General features: G+C 54.0%; 1 protein-coding gene across 2 annotated transcripts in view; it reads left to right on the top strand.

The window, feature by feature from the left end:
• SLIT3 (slit guidance ligand 3) overlaps positions 1-23,176 on the top strand; it is a 606,305-nt gene that overhangs the window by 460,798 nt on the left and 122,331 nt on the right. For both annotated transcript variants that reach the window (XM_066273226.1, XM_066273228.1), the window contains exons 8-10: positions 3,411-3,574; positions 12,400-12,541; positions 22,151-22,222. In XM_066273226.1, the coding sequence (XP_066129323.1) occupies positions 3,411-3,574; positions 12,400-12,541; positions 22,151-22,222 (378 nt within the window). The remainder of the gene's footprint in view (positions 1-3,410; positions 3,575-12,399; positions 12,542-22,150; positions 22,223-23,176) is intronic.

The raw sequence follows: 23,176 nt of genomic DNA, 5'->3' as shown, positions 1-23,176 counted from the left end.
AAGTCATAAATGGGATTTCTAAAGGAAAGCTTTTATATTGAATTCAGAAAGCCACATTTTATAGAGAATGAGCACTGGCCCTCTCTAAAAGGATTTGCTGGAAATTTAATTTAGCGTCTGTGGCTAAAAGGCACCTTTCACAAATTGGCATTTGTATCCATTCACCTTATCTTCTATAAAGGTGGCTTGGCCTGTGGGGAATGCAGCGTTTCTGTCAGCAAATGACTGCGGGACACCGTGCAGGAGCCGCCAGCCACCGTGATGCCCTGGTGTCTGGACCAGAGATGGCAGCCTTGTCCAGGCAGGGCCATAGGTGAGGGAGACAGGTCTGGAGCGAGTCTCCTCCCGACAACAGCAGCGTCGGACGTTGCGGTGTGCCAGGCCTTGCGCTGAGCGCTTGCCATGAACCATCTCAGTCCCTACAACAACCCTGGGAAGGGGCGCCATTAACATCCCCATTTCACAGTTGATAACACTGAGGCCCAGAGGGAAATGAAATCACCCCCCAAAGTCAAAGGCATCAAGCACAGAGCCAGTGTTCTGTTTGGGCAATGGCACATCGGAGCCTGGGCTCATCCTGTCCAGCAGAAACAAAAACGGAATACCGCGGCCCAGATGAGGGGAGGAAGTTGAGACCGGAGCTTCCGTCCGGCCACAGGGCCACGAGAGGCCACCCTCCCTGGTGTCACTGCCATCCCAGCCCAGCAAAATCGTTCCCAGTAACGAAGACGAGTTCCCTTCTTGCTCTAGAGGATCAGAAACTCTCCTAGCAGTGTGCAGGCTCACACTTTATGATGAACATCCTTATTTTTCTTTTCATATTAGCATTTGGGATGTTGTTACTCAGCTTGCTCTCCCAAACACGGTGTGAAAGGCAGCTTGAAAGAATCTGTCCGGCTCGACTCTCCCAGTGTGTCTGGTGGGTGAGATGCCAGTAGGGGGAACTGAGTCCGTCAACTGCCCCAGGGTTTTGACCAGAGCCTTCCCATGACTCCCAAGTCATTTTTGGTCACCTCTTTCCCGTGGTCCACTTGGGAGAGGAGAAAGTCCCACAGAGAGAGACGGAGGAAGAGGGACCATCCGTCACAAGGTTAAGGAAAGAGGAGGCATGGGGCTGGCTGTCAGGAATCAAGGGACGACCAACCTAATAGAATCGTCCGAAAGAGGAACCTCTGACATTTTGATTATCTCGGAAATTAATCCGCTCAGTAAGGATCTGACTTACCTAAACCTCATTGCTGTTCCTCCATTGATCTCTTACCCCTGATTGGAACTGACTGGAATTGGTTCGCATTGATCCGGCCCGCGGGCCCACGCTCATTAAAAGGCCCTTTCTCCCGGCGCACAAAAGAACTCGGGGCCCCCAGCCTGGGCGTGCCACCAGCCCCTGCTCCACCTGTCACCAGGACTGATGTGCCGTGGCCATCTTCCTAGGCAGCCTTTGCACCTGGGGGGCGTGTCTGGCCACGGAGCCCCCCCTCTGTCGGGCAGCTCGCCATTGGGTCAGGAGATAGCTCATTCTCACGTCCGCTGCACCTGCCCGGGAACTCCCTGTCCTCATGCTCTGGAGGAAAGAGGAGCCCCTCAAGTTCACCCTGAAGCCCCTCCCTGTCCGGGCACCAAGTGGCCGTCTTTGCTGAGTAAACAGAGGTCTTGCTTTCCCTCTTAGAACTGAAGTCCTTCCCCCGTCTCCGGATCTTGTCCCCCGAGTCCCGTCCCACCTGTCGCACCTCTTTCTGGAGCAGCATGGTTTGGGGTAGGGGGGATGTTCTGAGCTTTGAAACTCAAAAGAGAGCATTGAATTACTTGGAGCCCATTATAGATCCTATGTCTTGGACCTAGGAGCCTATTAAAACACGTTTGACCTTAAATATTGGCTCTCGAGTACGACAAGAAAATGACAACATCAAAATTAAACATTTAAAAATACAATCGGAAAAATCTTTTCAAACTTTTGTTCAGCAGGGAGAAGTGGCATTCCATGTGGGAATCACGTGCATTTAGTCCATCGGATAGGATGGGGTCTGGGGTCCCCTGAGGCTGCCAAGACCCCCCTCAGGGCCTGGCCTGCCCCGCCCCGCCGGGGGTCTGCATCCACGCGGGGAAGGGCGGCTGTGCCGGCAGGCAGTACACGTTAGCCGCACTTGGCCAGCGTGTCGCAATGTTGACCTTTCGCTAAGTGGAGTGTGGTCAAGAGCCCTTCAGCATGGAGGTAGCCCGGGCCACTGTTTCCTGCTGCCACTCAGTATTGACTGGCTTGACACTGAGCTCTTGAGAGTCCCCAGATACTGCTGGCTGGTTAGCAACTCCAGGACTGGGTGTTTGAAATTTTCATCAGACAGCCAAGTGTATGATAAGCTGATGTGACTGAAACTCTTTCCTGCCACCACTTCTAGTGACCTAGGGCTGTAGGGGACGTGCAAGTTGGAAACCCCTGATAGAGCAACGTTAGGGGTGAACCTTTAGAAGCCCCTGGATGGCCTTAGTCTGCCCCCCCTGACCCCCCCCCATTAGTGGAAAGGCTATTCCAGCCTTGTAACCAGACAGGAGAGTCCCCCTCAGAAGTGGAACCTACAGATTGCTCGATGAAGTCTTGTTCCCTCAAAGGCAAGAAAGTGGTCTGGGATCGATCACAGCGACTAGAAGGAGAAAGCCCAGGTTCTGGAACTGGTTGGGAAGTCTTCTCAGAGCTACCTAAGCAGTCAGAGTAGCAGATGTGCCAGGTGGACTTGGACGTGGGCAGGAGAGAAGGGCACTGTGGAGAGACTGTTCTGGACTGCAGGGGTCTGGTACGGACGGCACTTCACTGAAATAAGAGGGTACACCTCCTCTCCGTGCCCTGCCCGACCCGACCGGTGCACTCAGTGCTAGTGGGTTGGGGCTCACCAGGGTGACATGCAGGGGCTCATTAGGGAGGGAGAGAGAGAAAGGGTAAAAGCAGCTCAGATCTCAGCCCCAGTGCCACCATAGACTGGGGCATTGGCATGGAGGAGCTGTCTCGAGCCTTCTGTATACCTCGCGCTAGCTCAGGCCCTGAAATTTGCACATGAGCCACCCCTGAGGAAGTTTGACTCAAATCAGGACAGTCACTATAATAGTGTCGCTGGCCCCCTCCTGCGCACGGAGTCTTCCCCGAGTGGGAAAGAAAAGCGTGGAATTACTATGAAGAAATAGTGAGTCGCTCAGAGCCCCTGAGGCATCCCCGGGATGCAGCCCACGTGGGCCAGTAACGGTCATGTGTGGCCTGGCCATGTCAGGGCTGAGCCTCCCGAGCTAACGCAGCAGCACAGAGGGAAGTGCTCCCGGGGTCTCCTGAGGATTGTCACGCTGGACAAAGGGACGGAGAGGCCTGGCCCGCTCCGGCTGGCCGGCGACTGCCTCCCCTCCTCACTCTGGGCCTTCCTCCCCAGGCGCCTGCACTCCAACCACCTGCACTGCGACTGCCACCTGGCCTGGCTCTCGGACTGGCTGCGACAGCGGCGGACGGTCGGCCAGTTCACACTCTGCATGACTCCCGTTCACCTGAGGGGCTTCAACGTGGCGGACGTGCAGAAGAAGGAGTACGTGTGCCCAGGTGAGGCTGCCCCACCCCTGGCCTTGAGCGCAACGCCCCCCCCCAGCCCAGAGCGTGCTGTGGGACCCCCACGGTTATTCCAGCACTCCGTGCTCGCTTAAATATCTCTGCGGTGCCTCGAGGGGTCCCAAGAAAGCAGCTTTTGTCATGTGTGAAAGGGAAAGGCTCAAAGGACTCCTGTTTCGCTTTCTGTTAAGCCTCCTAGTCCGTCTGTGCTAAGGAAACTCGCACCTGTTAGGTGCTTTAGCATTTGTTAAACGTGGTTCCTGTCATCCAATTGCTCGTAGGAATTGGGGAGACAGGGTAATGGAGGCTTTGGGGTCAGCCTGTGTGGCTGGAAATCCTAGTTCTGCCCCTTACGAGGGTGTGACTTGGGCAAGTTACCTAGCGTGTCTGCAAAATGGAAATTATAATAATAGTACCTAACTGCAGGGATGGGAGGGAGAGTAAGTGAAACAATGTACGCAAAGCACTGAGCATCATACACAGTACTTGGTAAGAGCTAATAAGTGGAGCGTCATTATTATGGGTTAGTGGGTCCCCAGAAAGTGCTGAGCCCCCATGAGCACCTAATCTGCGGACAGTCGCCATATGGCAGCCGCAGACTCGCCCGTGTGGCCCAGGACCCGGCACAAATCTCCAAGGAGGCTGAGAGACAGACACCCTCCCAGAGGACGGAGTAGCTTTTAAACCGAGTCCGGAATTTGCCTGCTTGTTCGACTTTTTTTTTTTGTTTTGTTTTGTTTTGTTTTCATTTTTCTGAAGCTAGAAACAGGGAGAGACAGTCAGACAGACTCCCGCATGCGCCCGACCGGGATCCACCCGGCACGCCCACCAGGGGCGACGCTCTGCCCACCAGGGGGCGATGCTCTGCCCCTCCGGGGCGTCGCCATGTTGCGACCAGAGCCACTGTAGCGTCTGGGGCAGAGGCCGAGGAGCCATCCCCAGCGCCCGGGCCATCTTTGCTCCAGTGGAGCCTTTGGCTGCAGGAGGGGAAGAGAGAGACAGAGAGGAAAGCGCGGCGGAGGGGTGGAGAAGCAAATGGGTGCTTCTCCTGTGTGCCCTGGCCGGGAATCGAACCCGGGTCCTCCGCACGCTAGGCCGACGCTCTTCCGCTGAGCCAACCGGCCAGGGCCCTGACTTTTGCTTTTCATAGACATCCTCCAGTCCTCCCCACTCCGTCTTTTCTGGTGGCAAAAATGTAGAGCTAATCCTTTGATTTCCTTTAAAAAAAAAAAAAAAAAAAAAAGACTCCCTCACAGAGGCATTCCTGATCTCTAGGAGGCCAGTCCTGGACCTGGGTCCCAGCGGCCGCCAAAGGCTGGTCTTGGGGACTCGGCGTGCAGGGAGGAGGAAGGGCAGCAGGGCGCGTGGCACTGGCGGGGCTGATGGGTCACCGTCCTCAGTGACGGAGGTTTGCTGAGCCGGCGTGTGGCACGGGGCCGGGGTGACCGGGAGCGCAGGTCGGCCTGCTTCTGCACTCGGGCTGCGTCTGCAATCTATTCAGAACGCTCCACGAATTGCGCGGCACCACGCTCTCTGCGGCCCCTCCCCGTCGTGTTACCACGTCATCACGTTCTCCGTGATCCCAACACGCTCGCGCACGGCTCTCACAGAGCCGCACCTCGATCATTTCCCATAGACGCCCACGTTAGAAATCACTTCCCATCAAACACATTTAATAAAACCGTTGATCACACAAGCGCCCAACTCAAATAGAGTGACTGTGATTACAGCAATTATTAGGCAAAGGAGACAATATCTGCGTAAGTCACAGTGAAAGAAATAATTAGGGAGTGCAGGAGTCACCCAAGAGCTAATGAAAGCTAATTAGAGAAAATGAAAACACGTCGGGAGGGACGGATGCCGCGTTTAATGCCGCACCCTGCGCGAACGCCGCTGCGTCACGAAGGCACCGTCCGGTCAAAGGAGGGGCAAGACTTTGCTTATCCAGCAGCAGTCAGGGTCCAAAACCCCCGCAAGTCCTGGTCACGCCAGTGCCCCAAACCTCCCTGCCCTAGAGCGGCTCGATCCCACAAGCAGGTTCATAGTTACATAGAAGCATCCTTGTCACCTCCCCTGTTTATAGCAGGAGACCTACGGGAGGGTCCCTGTAGCTTCTTAGTGCAAAGCCAGGCATCTTCTTCTTTTTTTTATTTAGGAAAATAAATTGAACCGCAGTGACACGGATCAATAAGAGTCCATAAGTTTCAGATGAACATCTCTACAGCATGTGAACTGTTGATTGTGTTGTGTGCCCATCACCCACAGTCAGATCTCTCTGTCACAGCATCCTTGTCCCTTTGTGCCAGGCATCTTCTGAGGATGGGAGAATTTTTAGTCCACAGACTCCAGACACGATCATGCTATCGATCTCCACCCGCTCACCACAGTATGAATTTAGGGGAGCTCCCTACTGGGGCCCCTCTCCATGAGGGAGTCTTCCGATGCCTCCCAGGCTCTCGTGGGATAAAAAGCGAACGCTGTGCAAGGCTCCTTTCTGGAAAGGTCTACAGCAGAGTTAACAGTCTGGGGGAACCGGTGCATTGACCACCCATGATGAAGGAACCGCCGCCATGATTAGCGGAATGCGGGATGACCACGGTTTCCAAAAAGTGCTACCTCTTCCGTAATTGTCAAAGGTCGTTTGGGAGGCCGAGGAAAGGGTGTTGGGGAAGCAGCGTGGATGGAGCACACAGGCTGTGCACACCCATGAGGTCAAGGTCATGTACTGACCCCACACACACACACACACACACACATACGCACACACGCACTGCTGGAGGAGGCAGCCCACTGAGGCATCTGGAGGCAGCGGTTTGGTTCAGACGTGATCGGGGTGGTATTAGCGCCTTGTTCAAGCTCTTTCCTCAGTAACTTGCAGGAGGGAGACTTCAGTCAAGAAGAGGGTGGGGGCGGTACAAGAACATCTCTTAAAAAGTAGCGGTTATCTGCGCGGGAGAAAAGGCAGGCGCGGGGCACTGAGGAAGACATCCCTGTGTGCATCACCTGTCCAGGCAGTGTCAGAAAACCTCCCTGGGACATAAAAATGAGACTCAGAGACATGGACAAGAATGTGATGGTAAGGGCGGGGGGGAGGGGGGGAGAGGGGGGGAGGGGCACAAAGAAAACTAGATAGAAGGTGACGGAAGACAGTTTGACTTTGGGTGAGGGGTATGCAACATAATCAAATGTCAAAATAATCTGGAGATGTTTTCTCTGAACATATGTACCCTGATTTATCAATCTCACCGCATTAAAATTAATAAATTTTTTAAAAAAAGGAAAGGAAACCTCCCTGGGCCCTGAGACGGTATCAGAAGATACGTCAAAGGCAGGACGGCAGAGACAGGAGAGAGCTCTCTTCTCTGCGCCCGCCTGCCCGGGTCCCCGGTCTCTTCCTCTGACCTAAGCGCCGCTGTTTGCAGCCGGCCCTTCTCCCCTGAGGCCGCGGGCTCCTGGTCACTCCGGTGCACTCAGAAATCCACTAGCACCCAATTCATCTCCTCTCTCACCTGCTCCTTGCCATCGAGGGCTCCTGTTTGTTTCCTCTGGGGAAATAACCGGGACTTTGTCACTGGGGTGAGGGACTGTTTCTTATTTTATTAACTAAGAATGGGTTTTTTTTTTCTATGATATATAACTGGACCACTTGGTTTCCTTCGGATAAGGCTGAAATAATTTCTCTGTTAGTTTTTTCTTTTTCCTGTTAGTTTTTCTTTTTTTTTTTTTTTTTTTTTTTTTGTACTTTTCTGAAGTTGGAAACGGGGAGGCAGTCAGACAGACTTCTGCATGTGCCCGACCGGGATCCACCTGGCATGCCCACCAGGGGGCGATGCTCTGCCCATCTGGGGTGTTGCTCTGTTGCAACCAGAGCCATTCTAGCGCCTGAGGCAGAGGCCACAATGGAGCCTCGGCTGCAGGAGGGGAAGAGAGAGACATAGAGGAAGGAGAGGGGAAGGGGTGGAGAAGCAGATGGGCGCTTCTCCTGTGCCCTGGCTGGGAATCAAACCCGGGACTCCTGCAGGCCAGGCCAACACTTTACCACTGAGCCAACCGGCCAGGGCCTGTTAGCTTTTCTTGATTCAAGGGAAAGGTTGGGCCTGGGTCTAGAGGAGTCTGTAGCCCCTGCTCCGTGTTGCCTGAACCTGTCTTGATCAGAGTTCACATAACCGCCCAGGGGAAGGGTTCTGCTTTGGCCATTGCTTGGCTCATGTTTTGCGAGTTATAAGGTCTCTTTTCCATCCTTACCTACAAGGGCTTTTGGAAGGGAGGGGGTTAAATTCTAGATGTGTCTTGTCAATTTTCTGGTAGCTTAATCTGAGAAAGTTTTTACCAGTCACTCTTTGTAAATGAAGGGGATTAAACATTCGACCTCCTGAGTCAATCACTTTGAACACCCCTGAGCTCAAACATCTGGTACACCTATCTCACACTCATCTGCCCATGGCCTTTGAGTGTGAGATATCTTTTCATGAAGATTAGTCTTGTCTCCTAGTGAGAAGAGGCCACATCTTAATATTTTTGAAGGTGCCCAGTGCGTAGAACAGTGTTTGATCCTAATAGCCTCTCAACAAACATTCTCATTTATTATTAAAAAAGAAATAGGGGCATCTCCCTGGAAACACGAAACTTCCCCTTTCTTCCTCTTCTTCTTCTTCTTTTTTTTTTTAATTTGGGAACAGTTACTAAGTATAAAGATAATTAAGGTAAGTCTGACTGGCCGCCCATCTCCTTAGGAGGCTTTAATTAAAACACCATAATTGGACATTGCAAGAATGAGATTATTAGGTTTATAGCCATTCCCAAAATTATCATGCCTCTGGTATTTAAATCGCATTCATTTATATTCTCATCATAATTGCTCGAGTCCCATTGTCATCACAGTCTGTTGTTGCCTTTTGAAAGGCCAGAGGCCAACAGGGATGCTTAATCTGAATGCCGGAATTAATTTATTTCCACTTGCTCACAAGGCCATCGGAGTTTTCGACTCTGTGCACTGTCCCGGGTGGCGTTCTCTTTAAAGGCAGGAAGGAGCAAACACAGCTCTCACAAAAGAGTACCCGAGTTCTCCGTGGCAGCTTACACAGCCTGGGTCCCGCCCTGAGGCCCCGATGGCCTTCAGGTGCCTGGCAGGGAAGAGAGGCACTTGGGGTGTCTTTTTGGGAAGAGGAGATGGGAAGAAGAGCATCTGGGGCGCTTGCTTAACATTTCCTATCCTTTTGTTTCCTTGTCAGTATAACGGGAATGATCATAGTAGAACCGACGTCATGGGTTTTAATGAGGATGGAGTGAGATCATATATACCCAGCGCTTAATGCAGCAACTGGAATGTAGGGCACAGTCCATACACGTGAGCCGTTTGTGTGGGGATGATGGTCATTTGTAGCTTAGCCGCTACTGTGTCCTTGGGCAAAATGACACAGGTTTCGGGTGCATGATTCTACAACACATCATCTGTACACTGTGTTGGGTGTTCACTCCCCAACTCAAGTCTCCATGCATCACCATTCATCCCCCTCATTCCCTCCGCCATCTTCCCCCCCTACCCCCCGGCAGTGACCACACTGTTGTCCGTGTCCTTGAGTTTTATCTCTTTTTTGCTCAATCCCTCCACTCCCCTAACCCCGCCCCCCCCCCCACACACACAGCCGTCAGCTTGCTCTCTACCTGAGTCTGTCTCTGTTTTGCTTGTTAGTTCATTTATTCATTAGATTCCACATGAGTGAAATCATATGGTACTTGTCTTCCTCTGACTGGTTTATTTCACTTAGCATAATGCTCTCCAGGTCCACCCAGGCTGTCGCAGAAGATAAGATTTCCCTCTTTTTTTTTTTTTACGGCTCAGGGGTGTTCCGCTGTGTAAATGTACTGCACAGAGTTTTTTATCCGCTCATCTACTGATGGACACTTGGGCTGTTTCCAGATCTTGACTATTGTAAAGAATGCTGCAGTCAACATAGAGGGGTGCATATATTCTGTCGAGTTAGTGTTTCAGGATTCTTCGGATAAATTCCACGAATTGGAATCACTGGGTCGGTCGTAAGGCAGTTCCACTTTTAATTTTTTGAAGTAACTCCATACTGCTTTCCACAGTGGCTGTACCAATCTGCATCCCCACCAACAGTGCACGAGGGTTCTCTTTTCTCCACATCCTCGCCAGCACTGGTTGTTTGTTGATTTATTCACGATAGCCATTCTGACAGGTGTCAGGTGACATCTCACTGTGGTTTTAATTGGCATCTCTCTGATGATTAGTGACATTGAGCATCTTTTCACGTGTCTAGTGGCCATCAGTGTGTCCTCTCTGGAGTATCTATTCAGGTCCTGTGGCTGTTTTTTAATTGGATTGCTTATGTTTTTGGTGTTGACGTGGCCCCTTTGTAGGTCTGAAGTCCAGTGACGTGTGCCCCCCTCATCTAGGCAGATACGTTAGGGCTTCTGCTTTCAGCGTGATGATCATGCCCGTCTGCCAGCTAGGAGAATGGAGGGGAGATGGAGGCCGGGCCGCGGCCGTCCCCCCGGTCAGCCTCCACTACCCCTGTCTCAGAACTGTGCGGTCAGCAGAGATAGACTGATTGTGCCCTGTCTGCCGTGGGCGCTTTCCCTTGGGGAGCTCTGGCTGGGAACACATCTCTCCTGCCCTCTCGCTCGCTGAGCGCCTTCCTTTCCCTCTGTTTGGCAGGGAGACCGCTTTGGCTCCAGATGGAAACGCCAGAGCTGACGTGGTGAAGGAGGCAGGGTGGGCCAGGCCCCTGCGGGGACAGGTGCTTGCCCACACACACCCCCACCCGCCTCCCCGTTGTGGGTGAGAGCGTCCATAGGCACCCCTATGCTGGCTGGAAGAGCAAGGCCGCATGCACTCCCGAGGGTGCAGTAGGACACCTCAGAAAGCAGACCGCGGGCTCCGGGGGCTACTCTGTCACTAGGCTCTGACTGAAGGGCGGGGAGGAGGTGGGACCCGCTGACAGGCTCGGGGGAAGACAGTGAGGACCGCAGGCCCCCCGGAGAACGTGTTATGCAGCAGGAACACACAGGTGCACACAGGCAGGCACATACCCAGACCGTTACTTCCATGAGAGATATGTAAGGACTCTTCCTGTCCTGACATAAACTCTGTTCCCACTCCTCTCTGCTTCTCAGCTTGTAGCCATGGAATTTGCTGGGTAGAAAGGGTGGTGTTTCCTCACTCTGTCCCCTTGGAAATCCAGTGCCCCCTTCACTACCCCCGCCACCCTCTCAGCAGGGGTGGACAGGAAAGGCTGGGAGGGATGGGTCTGCTGGCAGAGTGACTAGGATACCCTGGCCGTGTGGGTGGGCTGGCACAGAGCGAGCTTTAGGAACCGGGCAGGTGGCCTTTGCCAGCACTGAGAGCCTGTGACTCCAGGCACGGGAGTCCCCTCTCCCCAGAGCCACTCTGGCTGACCCTGTCGACCAGAGCCCAGGGCACTGAGAACACAAGGAGCCTCTCCTCGGGGCCCCTCCAGAAGGCTCTCTCCCTCCTTGCCTCTCCTCAGGGCCCCTCCAGAAGGCTCTCTCCCCTCCGTAGCTTGCTGGCACCCAGCCCCCAGGTGTGCAGGGCTCCTAGGGCAGTTTCTCTCCTGAGTCCATCCTCTCGCTCACCCGGGGTGTGCTGTGGAATCGGTGCTGTGTGATGAGCCCCGTTTCAGGCTCGGGGGCGATAACAGCAATGAGACAGGAAGGGCCACTGCCCTTGCAGAGAGGGACTTCAGCCATCAGACCACTCGGAGGCTTGCAAGGACATGGGCTGGGTCCGTGAGGAGAGTGCTCCCAGGGCAGAACGGACCCATTGCACCCCCACCTTCAAGCTGCAGTGTTTTGTTTCAACAAGAGAGTAACATCCTCACCATGTGTGAATGCAAGCTGGTGCGCTGCCAGTCGGGAGGCTCACAGAGGCTATAATTACCTCTCTGAGTAATTAAAGGTGTTGTTAGTGACCTTGTTAAGGAATCTTTTTCAAAGGCTTTTTAAAAGCCATGACAACGCCCCTGGAAATCTAGCGCACTGCCTCCAGAACCAGCTCCCAGCTCTGAAAGACCCAGCGCTTCCCAGGGGACTGAGCTGCAACCTGGGTCTGGTTCAGCCAGAACAAACTTCCGTGTGCAAGTCCAACGATGCCCCTTTGAAAAAAAAACTCCACTTCGGAACGTCCTGTTACCTCTGTGAGCCCTTGCAGATAATGTCTTTCTCCCCCACCCCTTTTTCCAAAAAAAAACCCCAACCAAGTAATATTTTGACAGATCAAAAGAGAGACAGCCCTTCTTTGCCCTCTGTCTCAACGATGGAGAGGCAGTAGCTCAGAGCCCAGGCTTCTGAGGCGCCCCGAGAATTCCTCCAACAGGCAGGACGGGGCGTGGCCATTGCCCCAGCGTGTGATAATCGTAGTGTTCTCTCTGGTTCATTGCAAAAACTAAATAAAATACTGCATGTAAATAAACACGTGGACAAGGGCGCAGACACCGGGCACCCTGGAACAGTGGTCCCAGTGTAAGCTCTTTGCATCTTTTCATGCGTGAGTGCTTGTGAGAGCGACTCTCTCTCTCAAAGACAAGGATGAAGGGATGACAGAGCAGGTGGAACAATCCAGAAATAGTCAGGTCAAGGTCAGAATCTGTCCTCTGGGCTGAATACGTGGCCCGTGGCAGCTGTGTCTACGAGACGAGGGACATGGCAGCTGGTGATCAGTCTTCAGGTAGCTGATCGGGCAATGCTGCCTCGTTGAGGAGCCGGCGGCAGTCGGGGCGCGGGGGCCCAGGCGGCTCCTGACACGGACATGCGCTGACCGCTGTGTTCTGGCCCCGCAGGCCCCCACTCGGAGCCTCCGTCCTGCAACGCCAACTGCATCTCCTGCCCTTCGGCCTGCACCTGCAGCAATAACATCGTGGACTGTCGCGGGAAGGGCCTGACGGAGATCCCCGCCAACCTGCCAGAGGGCATCGTCGAAATGTAAGTGCCCCGTCTGCCGCCCTCTGTCCCTGGCGAGTTCGCCTCTCTGTCTCAGCCAGTTCTCCGGGAGACTGGTGGCGCGCTGGGCTGTTGGCGCTGACTGTTAGAAACACTCAGGAATGTCTGCTCTCCGGCCAGGGCTTCCCAGGGTGACAGCTCAGTGGTCAAGAGCATAGAATAGAGCACAGTCAGTAAACTGCAGCCGGTGGGCCCAGTATATGCCGACCACCGGTGTCTTTAAATAAAGCCTCATTGGAACACAGCCACACACTCATTTGTTTGCGAATAGTCTGTGGTGGTCCAGCAAGGGAGTCGTGAGTAGTTATGACAGAGGAGCGTGTGGCCCACCAGTCTAACTTGTCCTGTACAGAAGAAGTTTGCCAGTCCCTGCCCAGGCGTCACCCTGTGATGATGTCCTGGCCCCACCGTTTACCAGCTCGGTGACTTTGAGCAGAATGATTGCTCTTGTCCATCTCTGGTTTTCTCAGCCATGATAAGGGGATAATTATAGCATTCTCCATGGGTCATTGCAGAAACTTAAATGAAACAAGGCTTGTAAACACTTAGTACGACCCCCGGCACGTGGGCAAGGGCTCTAGGAAGCGGTGGTGGCGGAAGGATACAAAAGATGAAGTGGTCTCACAGCCGCCGCCATCTGAGTGAGAGACGGAGTGCGCGCTCGCCCCTCTCCGGTCAGACTGCGTCGTCCAGAGGAAGCCTGGGGCAGAGGCAGGACTGCGCGCGTTTGTGTGTGTGCGCAGCTGTCCAATGCTTCAGCAAAATGCATTTGCCCGCATAGCTCAGCCTCATCTACTCTTCCGTCGCGCGTTAGGAAGTGGTCAGTGTCTCAGTCTGGATTGAGTAGAGACCCCATCACCGCGGACCCCAAGAGCACTCTGTATATGACAGTGATTGTTTTCATTTTCTACCTTCACCTTTCGGTGGCTTTACTAAAAACGCGATTAGGTGAAGCCCTCCTACTAGAGACATCATTAGGTCAAATCCCTCCAAATAAAAGACACACTTTTCCCTTGTCTCTCCACTTCATCATCTCCTCCTCGTCTTCGTCCTCCTCCTTCTCCTCCTCTTCCTCCTCCGGGGCGCTTGTGTTCCCAACACATTCCAGTAGATGGCCCATTGACGCTTTCATTCATACACTCATTTAAAAAAAAAAAAAAGCTTTTGTGAGTGCACTGTATTCCAATCATTATTCTGTACTTGGGGAGGGTCAACAAGTAGACAAAATTTCTGTTTTTATGGTGTGTGCTTGCATTCTAGTGGCAGGAAGAGTGTGAGAAACAATAAATAAAACAAAGTAAATAAGATACTATGGTAGAAGGTGGAAGGTTCTATGGAGAAAAGTAAAACAAGGAAAGGACTTAAATGATACCAGAAAAAAGTGAATATCTGGAGGGAAACTATTGCAGGGAAAGGGAATAGCATGTGCAAAGGTCCTGAGGTAGGAGTGTGCCCAGTGTACTGCAAGGCCAGCAGGCAGTAAACACAATGGAGAGAGTTAGGGGATGAGGTCAGAGGGGTAAGAGGGACCAGATCGTGGAGGCCTTTTAAGGACTTTGGTTTCACCCTTACTGAGATGAGAAGAAACAGACGACTTACAACAGTGAAACTTTAGTTTCTTCTTTCTTCATCTGCTTTGCCAGCTTTTCTCTGATTTCTTTTAACACTTTCTTCCCCACCTCCTGTCGATGTAATCCATGCCTCCACCCCCGTCCTGTGGTCAGAAGCAAATTGTCCTTCTGACCTGACCTCCACACCTTCTACTGCCGTCACCCACCTCACCCAGGCTCAGCCTTCCTGCTGAAGCAGGAACCAACAATTAATTCCCCTCATGTTTTCCTGTAACTCTCCTCGGCCCCTCGTCAGCCACGGCTCCAGCCTTGAAGAGCCCCTCTGTCCATGGGGTTCCCTTAGACCTCGCCACCTCTCCTGCCCACCCCTCAGCACCCCTTCTCCCCCCGTTTCTCCTTGTTCCTGTCCTTGCTCCCCTCCCTCTGCACCCTGTCCCCTCTCTATTTCTCCTTCTCTTGCTCCAGTCTCCCCCTTCTCTCCCTCTCCCACCCATGGTCTTGCCCCTTCTCTTCCCAGCCCCATTACTCTCTCCACCCAGCTGGCCCTTTGCCCTTCTTTATGAGAGCCTTCCGCCTTCCCTGTCCATCATGCCAAGGGAGGACCCTGGCCCTCTCAAGATGGGTGGCTGTTCAAGACTGAATCCCTGCCAACCTTCATGCCATCGCAGATTCCCACAGAGCGCTCCTTTCTCCCTCCACCGGCCAGGTTTCCTCTTTGGCGGGCACAAATTTCCCCTTGACCAGATCTCAAACCACAGCCCAATGAAGGAGGCCAGTCTAGTGGTCAAGCCATGGCTGTTGACCGCCTAACACACCCCTGATCCAGGAGCTCTGAGCTGCCCCCCATGCCCCCCCCCAATCATTCCTAACCCCGGGGCACTCAGCTCAGGTGTCGGGGGGAGAAATTGCAGATGTCCGTGTCAGAGGGGGACCCATGCAGCCCAGACCACACCTGGGCTGTCGAGCTCGCACCTGGACATCAAATTTTAAAGCGGACAGTAACAAGCTAGAGCAGCTATTTTCAAAAGGCTCTTTCATTATTTTTTCCTGATTTAGGATAAAGTGAGAAAAACAAGACCAATGTGATAATTCTCCATTGAGCAAAAATACTCAAAATATTTTTTTTGAGCAAAAATAATTTAAAGGAGGGTTCTGTATTTTTAATTCTTGGCCTTTCTTATTCTGTTATTGTTGTTATTAAAAATACTCATTTTTATATAAAATTATGGCCACTAAAAGCAGAATCTAAGTGAGTGTGTGTTAAATGTGTGTTTAATTATATGTGTGATTATTATGTCATTATAAATGCATGTTTCTATATAAATATGCATTACGTATGACACAGAGAGAGAGATTGCCATAACTGGTCTGTCACCACCTAGCCTATGAAATCCAAAACTCTGGAAGTGACCACCTGGCTAGAGTGTTTCTAAAAATAAGCAGCCACAAACAACAGCCAGGGACCCACATTCTGGCTGTAGCCCCGGCTTTTAGCGACTAGCTGATCACCTTTCTGAGTCTTGGTTTCCTCAGCTGAAAAATGCAGAGGTTCATGGTACATTCCTAATGAGTCTCGGGAAGGTTACTGTACGCTGTCAGGTCTTTAGCATTGGATCTAGCACATGAGAGACCGTGTTAGCAAAGATTGCAGTTATTGTACTACTGCTGTTACTATGACCACCACTTTTATTGGGCACGGTGAGAGGGATTAGAAACTGTGTTATAGGAGCTGAGGTTCAAGAACTAGGCTAGCCAGTTGTATCATGAACTGAGCCTGGCTCGTCATCATGCAAATGTATGCAGGCATGCAAACAAGGCTCCCCTGCTCCTGGGGCACCCACAGCCCACCAGACAGACAAAGTACCCAGGACTTCTCCTGCTGTGCTTGTCTCAGTCTTCTCTGTGGTGAAACGGAGCTGAGAGATCAGAGCAGGTGAGGCGAGACTCCGTGGTGAGGAGGGTCCTGGGAGAGGGGACGGATAAGAGAGAACTCGGAAGGGGAAACCTGCTTGCTCCTGAAGGCAGCGAAGCCCGTGCTCGGGGGCCTGTGTGTTGGCCGAAAAGTCTTTCAAGCAGCTGCAGTGCATCCTCTCAGCAGTGAGAGAGGACCAGCAGATGGGGGGGGGGGGGGAGGACTGAAAGATGAGAAAAGGGGGAAAGGAGAGTTGTTGAAGCTGCAGGCTGCACCCCAGGATGAGTGGGAAGTGTCTGATTTATCCCAAAGTCAACCGAAGGTGACCTTTTCTTGTCCCTCTCGAGAAGCCTGCCCCGCGCTCATAACCGCCTGTGCAAGCCCTTCTCCTTCTCCGTCCTTCACCTTCTCCACCCTTCCCCTTCGGGATGCGGGGCAGGGGCAGACTGTGTACGCCCTCCTCTCACTGCTCAGCTAACGTGATGCTCTCAGACCCGGGGAGGGGCTCTGTGTTCCCCAACATTTAGGGGCAGGAGCTGTCTCTCATGCAAAGCGGCGTGGCAGACTCTCTTAGCTTCTTTCTCAAAGCCAGAGCCGCTCAGAGGAGCGCGTGTGCTGGTCTCCCCACACAGCAGAGCCAGCTCCTCTAAAAATAGCTTTCTTCCGGAGAACCCACAGTGAGACGGTTCACTGCAGATTTTCCTCAAAACGGAGCTCCCATCAGCTGCCCTGTTCCTGCCGCTCCCTGACGTTCCTCTGAGCCAGCTCCGGCCTCCAGCAGCGGTGGATTCTGGGAAGAGCCAGAGACCCGCACGGCCCTCTGCTCTGTCACTGTCAGCCCGCCCTGTGGGTCCTCTGGACTGTAGAGGGACCATCTGTACTTCGAGCCCCATCTGAATCTCTGTCCCATCTTCTTCCCATTTTTGCTCCTTTCCCCGCCCCTCTACCGTGTCACCCAGTGCCTCCTGCCCTCTGCCGTGGCAGGTGCATGTATTCAGTGGAGAAAGTGGGGAAGAGCCAGCCCCACCCTCCACCTAGCCTCACCGCAACCCCGTTGTTTATCCGGGACCGGGAGACGGCTGCTTCACAGGAGCAAACGTCCTCTGGAAATCACTGACATCAGTGGTCCTTAAAATATTTCGAGAGCACCGGGTTCCTGTGGGGCTGCCACCCGGAAGGAGGGGGGGCAGGTGGTCAGAAGAGAAGCCGAACGGGCAGCAGCAGAACTGAGAACAGAGCCTCGGGGTGGACGGTCCTGGCTGGGAATCGTGGTCCTGCCTCCTACTTCGGGCGTGTCTCTTTAACATCTCCTGAGTCGCCCCGTCCTCCCCTTTGAGAAGGGAGCCCTGTCAAAGCTTCTAGAGATTGTCGATGAAGATTAAATAACGTGGGGAAAAGTAGCACGATGTTTGGAATCTAAATGGAATCCAAAAAGAAGGAAAAAAAAAAATGAAAACTTATGTGCATGTATGCATCTACGACTGGAGAGAATGATGGGGCTTAAGTTTCCCGTTCTGTTCTTTGTTCATTTTTTCCGAAGATGAAAAGAAGAATGTCCTCTGTTGGAAAGCACCTGAGCATTTGCGTGTAGTAGGAGCAAATTTGGCTATGCGTCTGCACCTCTGGTTTTTTGTAGATAGTGCCAGGTGCTCTGCAGAGCATGTTAGGAATGGCTCAGGTCACATATGCCCCCGTGCCTTACCTTTGCTGTTAACCAAACAGATGAACTCAGTGGGGATGTCTAGGACTCGCTGCCTTTCTGAAGAACCACCAGGAGCAAAGGTAAAGAAAGGGAGAGGCCAGGAATCTGACCCTGACGGGGACCTGCCGCCTCGGCCCTGTTCCGAGCACAGAGAAGCACCAGGAACTGAGTCTCTGAGCTCGGAGATGGTGTCTTTTCTCCAACTGCATGGCCCAGGGTGGCTCTGGGGAGGGACACACATGGCATGTCCTTCCCTCAGCAGGACCGGGACACCCTCACAAGGGTCCCCAAGCTGAGGGAAGACTAAGAGAGATGGGAAAGACTCAGGAACCACTGCGAGCCCTCACGAAGGTGGGCAGGCAGTTAAGAAGACAGCATCTGAATCAGAGCAACCTCTGTTCAAGTACAGGCTCTGCCACGTCCTAGCAGCCTGACATTAGGCAGATTGGCCTCTCTGTACCACATTTCTCCATCCACCAAGTGGGTATATCAGCCAGGCCACCTGGCGTGGAGGGCTGTTGGAAGAATAAAAGGGGCCAGGGGGTGCAGAGCACAGTCTCTGCCCTGAAAAGGGCCCCAGGAAATGGCAGATGCTCGTCTCTGTCCAGCCGGGCTCCAGAACCTCTCTGCCAGGTGACTCACAGCCGCTGCTGGTCTCCCCGGCACTGTGTTGACTTAATGTGTTGCTAGAAATATATTGCGTTCAGTCACATGTTTGCAAGTGACAGATCATTGAGGAGCCACCGAGTAACCAGGGCAGATCCATACAGAACGCGAACGGCCGAAACCCCCACCAGGTGGTTCCCGGCGTTCCCGCTGGCGCCGGAAGCGGCTCGGACACATGACTTGTGCGTTCGTTTTTTGTGCTGGTTCTTCTAAGTCAGCTTGCAGCCCGAAGAATGTTCGGTGGGCAAAGAAAGACACACTTGCCAGTTCAGGAGACCTCAAGGGGCTCCTGGCTTCAGACACAGCCCAGCGTGTGCCGGTCTCTGCTGGTGTTCCTGCCGCTTCTGTCCTTCACGCTGGATTCTTTGTCCCTGGGAGTGTGGCCCTGTGTGTTTGTTGCAGGCTGTAGGACGGGGCTACCAGTAAAAGCCACCAAGGGCGCCCGCTGATAGAGATGTGCTTGTGCGTGCACACACACGCACACACGCACACACACGCACACACACGCACACACACATGCATACCCCAGCCTCACTCCCTTGGTGTCAGGGCCGTTTCCCTGAGGAGGAGCACAGGCCAGGACGGGAAGATCGGAGGGTATTCAGCCAGGCTCAGTGACGGAGAGCACGGGCTTCCGAACTGGAGGACATTGCATTTGCGCCCCAGCCGTGGCTCCTCCTGGCTCTGTGAATCCCGACAAGTGCCTTAGCATCTCTGAGCCTCCACTTCCCCATGTTTAACTGGGGATGGTGATAACGATGGGGACCTGCCCCCCCCACTCCCGCCGAGAGGTATAATTATCGTTAGACAAGTCGGGTGGAGCTCAGTCTGAGGCCTGACTTCTCAGCGCCCGCTACACATTAGCACTCATCATCATTCTCTACCCTGACCCCTCCTTTACATTCTAAGTAGCTGACTACTCACAACTCCCCACCCCCAGGACAAACCGAGGCCGCTGGGGCATGGGTGATGCCCCTCTCGTGGCCTTGGCATTGCCCTGGGCTTGGCTATCCAGCAGCGCAAGACACAGAGAGGTGGCCGAGACAAAGGCCCTCCCCAGAGTGCAAGACTCCGAGCCCAGGGACAAGGACAGCGTCCCCGCAGGGTGGACAGGCTCAGGTTGGAATTCCTTGTTCTCGGTTTGATCGTCACACCTGGTGTTCTCTTCGCATCCCGTACCCACATTCCCGTCTCTGTTCCGTCCTCCCGCCGTTCCTGCCGCCTTCCTACAGAACACCTGCTTCTGTTGGGGTCTTGACCTCCTAAACGGTTCCTGTGACTTCGGAAACGCCACGTTAGTCCCTGGGCCTCGGTTCTCCCCCCCCCCTTTTTTTTCAAAAACGGTGGCAAGGCGGTGTGTTCAGCGGGCAGAAACAGGGGGGTGGCAGTGCTGCCCCCACCCCACTCGGGTCCTTTGGCAATCCCTCTAGCTCTGACGTTGCTCATTCACCAGGTAGGGCCCGCACGGCTTGCCTCGCAAGTGTGAGGATTAGAAGTGATAATGGATATAAATCAACTCGACTCCATAAATGATAGCTCTTCCTGTATGGTAGCGATAAACTTGGATTCTGTGCTGGGCTGTCTTGAGCTGGATTAAGTCACCAGATGACTAAACCCTTTGGGGACAGGTGCCCCTCCTGCTCACGGATCCATCCTCCCTCAACATTCACCCATTCCCTAAAGTGGAGGTTGATTGACGGGGAACGTCACGGACAGCCAGCTGACCTCTCGCCTGGCGCTGACCCGACTGGCACGGGCCCTTGACCCACAGCCAGGAGCAGCGGGTGGTCTCGCACACGCAGAGGGGGTTGCTGTCACTAACGGACAGTGGATCTCTCCCGAGGCATCACCCAGACGCAGTCCCTTGCCAAAGTGGCGAGTGAAGCACAGGATTCCTGGAGGTAATGTGCCACCTGACTGGCGGCCCCCCGAGACCCACGGAGCTGCTGCCGTAGCTGAGAAGCCCCCACTGAACTCTGCTCATCCGGAAAACGAGAAAGTCCTCGGAACTTCTCAGTCGAGGCAGCCTGCCCGAGTCCACTGCCTCGGTGGGTGGCAGTGCCCAGTAGCAGGAGCCCACGCCTCCAAGACCCTGCGCGTGCTCCGTGGCTGACCGTGAGCCAGCCGGGTCCCTGCCCAGGTGCCCAGAAGAGCCCCCTCCGGCCCCCTCCAGTGGGCCACAAAGCCTTTCACAGCAGACCGCGGTGATCTCGTTTGTAGACTGGACTCATCCGGCAGCCAAGAATGATCTGTCCTGCCGCTCCCTCCCTCCTCTCCCCGCCCTCCCTTCCTCCCCCCTGCCTCCCTTCTCACGGCCTGGAGAGCGATCTGTCTGTGTTATGGGTCGGCCTGACAAACCCTTCCACATTAGCCGCTGAGATGTTGTTTGAAATGGGAAAATTGCTGGCAAACTGCTCCATTAGCCGTTCCAGTAACAAATACTCTGTTCCCCCCAATGAAGATGAGATCGCAGAGGCACAAATTAATACAACTGTCTCCCCTCCTCTGCAGCGGGGATTACTCTTCAAGATGAATGGGCCCATCCCAGCCAGGAATGTGCATCCAGGAGGTGTCGCCTCCGAGGGAGCCAGTTCCTCCCTCCGCTTCCTCCTGCGCCCCCTCACCCCGTCCCTCCCTGCCCCCCCCCCACTCCTTTCTCTGTGTCTTCCCAGCCGAGGGTTTGGGGAGCATCCTTTGCCAAATGAGGTGATGAAAAGATCCGCACCTCGGAGACCAGGGAGATGGATGAGGGGGAGAGACGCCGGGTCTTCAGCCCGGGCCGGGGCGTCATTCATCACCTCTAATCGAGGGCCCACCTCCGGCTCGGGCCTCGTTCCCGCCACACCTGTTCCTGGTGACAGGAAGTCATTTGAGAGATGGAAGAGTGAAGAATGGAGGTGCTCGCGTGCTCCCCGCGGCCCCTTCCCCGCTCAAGGAAGCGCTGGGCCCGCGGCCTCTCTCCTCATGGCAGAGTAATAGGAAAGGAAGCATTTCAGGAGCGTCCGTTGGGTGTGAAAGGCACGGATTCGAGCAGTGGGCCAAGGGAGCGATGGTCCAGCCAGGCCCCTCGGGTCTCCAGGGCGTCAGGGAGCCGGGATGATGAATGTCAGGTGGGCAGGTAAAGACGGGAAGGCTCTCTCTCCACCAGAGTGGAACAGCCAGTTGAAAAACCCAGAAATAAATATTGAATCATGATGCTGTACACCTGAAACTAATATAATGTTATATGTCAAATATGCCTTAAAAAAAAAAGAAGAAAAACAGAAATGACGTCCACCGTTGTCGTTTCTGCCTGTATGGGACCCCAGTAGCAGTGCGGTTGAGTTTCAACGGAATAGTGTCATGTTCCCGTACAAGTATTACTAGTCCTCAGTCCCTCCCTCTTCATGCTTTCTTCTCTTTATCCCCATGATCTTTCAGCACTCTGTTACTTCCAACAGCTTGCTCTGAAGAAGCTGGCTGCCTCCCAAGCCAGTTGACAATAAGCAAGAACCAAACTCCTCAAGGAGAAGCCGTCCCTTCCGGCTTTCTCGAAGGGCAGTGAGCCCCCGGGCCGGGTGCCGCGTCCACCGGAACACACGTCTTTCTCTAGCGTCTCTGATGCTGGCCCGGCGTTCGCCTGGCTTTCCTGACCCAGAACGCGCCCCACGTGGCGGAGCGGCCGTCCCGTCCTCAAGGCGCTCGGCAGCCGCTGGGGAGTGGGTGGACGTTCACTGACTCTCCTCTGCTCTGTTTCCCAGACGCCTGGAGCAGAACTCCATCAAGTCCATCCCCGCCGGAGCCTTCACCCCGTACAAGAAGCTGAAGCGAATGTGAGTCCCCAGTGGAGGGAAATGGGCCCATGTGTTTGCAGCTTGGGGGATCACATGGCATGTGGGGGGGGGGGCAGCCTGCTCACATGACAGGCGGTGTCACATTTCTCCTGGACAGCTCAATGTCAGACCTAGAGTGCTCTCCTGAGCTTGGGGGCTCAGGTTCAGAAGTGTCGCATTCCGATGGTGAGGTGTAAGGGTGTTGACACTCACACACCCAGGCGGACAGCTAAGGGCCTCTCCAACTAGAGCCAAGTAGAATGATCTGGGTGGGAGGTGGAGCTCAGATGACCTAAAACCCCTATACTTTTTTATTGTCCCCTGGCTTTGGAGATGGGGACCTTAAGTAGGAGCCTCAGTGGAGATGGGGTGGTGGCCCTGTGTCACTCTGTAGCACTCGTTGCTACAGCCGCACACACAGTCGCTGAGCAAACACTCGGTGGGCGTCCCTACATGTGAGGGCTGTGCTAGGATCTGTGGGCAGCACGGCGGGCTAAACAGAGTTGTTCTCACGGGGCTGACACACTCGAGCGGGAGAACACAGAGATGAACTTGGTGAGCACTAGAAACTGCCACATACTAGAAAGTAAGACGTGGGAAGGGAAGGGGACAGAGAGGGACTGTGGGTGGTCTTTAGGACGGTTTGCCCATGGAGGCCTTGGTGTGCAGGTGGCCCAAAGAAAGGAAGGGAGTCATGAAAAGCTCTGAGGGAAGGCCACGTGAGAGGCCGTGGGCAGTGCACATGGGTGTTTGTGCAGGGGAGTGTGCATGGATAGTGTGCATGGGGAGTGTGCATGGAGAGTGTGCATAGGTGTTTGTACAGGGGAGTGTGTGTGGAGAGTGTGCATGGGGAGTGTGCATGGGTGTTTGTACAGGGGAGTGTGTGTGGAGAGAGCATGGAGAGTGTGCATGGGTGTGCATGGAGAGTGTGCATAGCGAGTGTGCATGGGTGTG

This window comes from Saccopteryx bilineata, chromosome 4, assembly GCF_036850765.1.
Source record: "Saccopteryx bilineata isolate mSacBil1 chromosome 4, mSacBil1_pri_phased_curated, whole genome shotgun sequence".
NCBI lineage: Eukaryota > Metazoa > Chordata > Mammalia > Chiroptera > Emballonuridae > Saccopteryx > Saccopteryx bilineata.
This window is presented reverse-complemented; position numbering and strand designations above follow the sequence as displayed.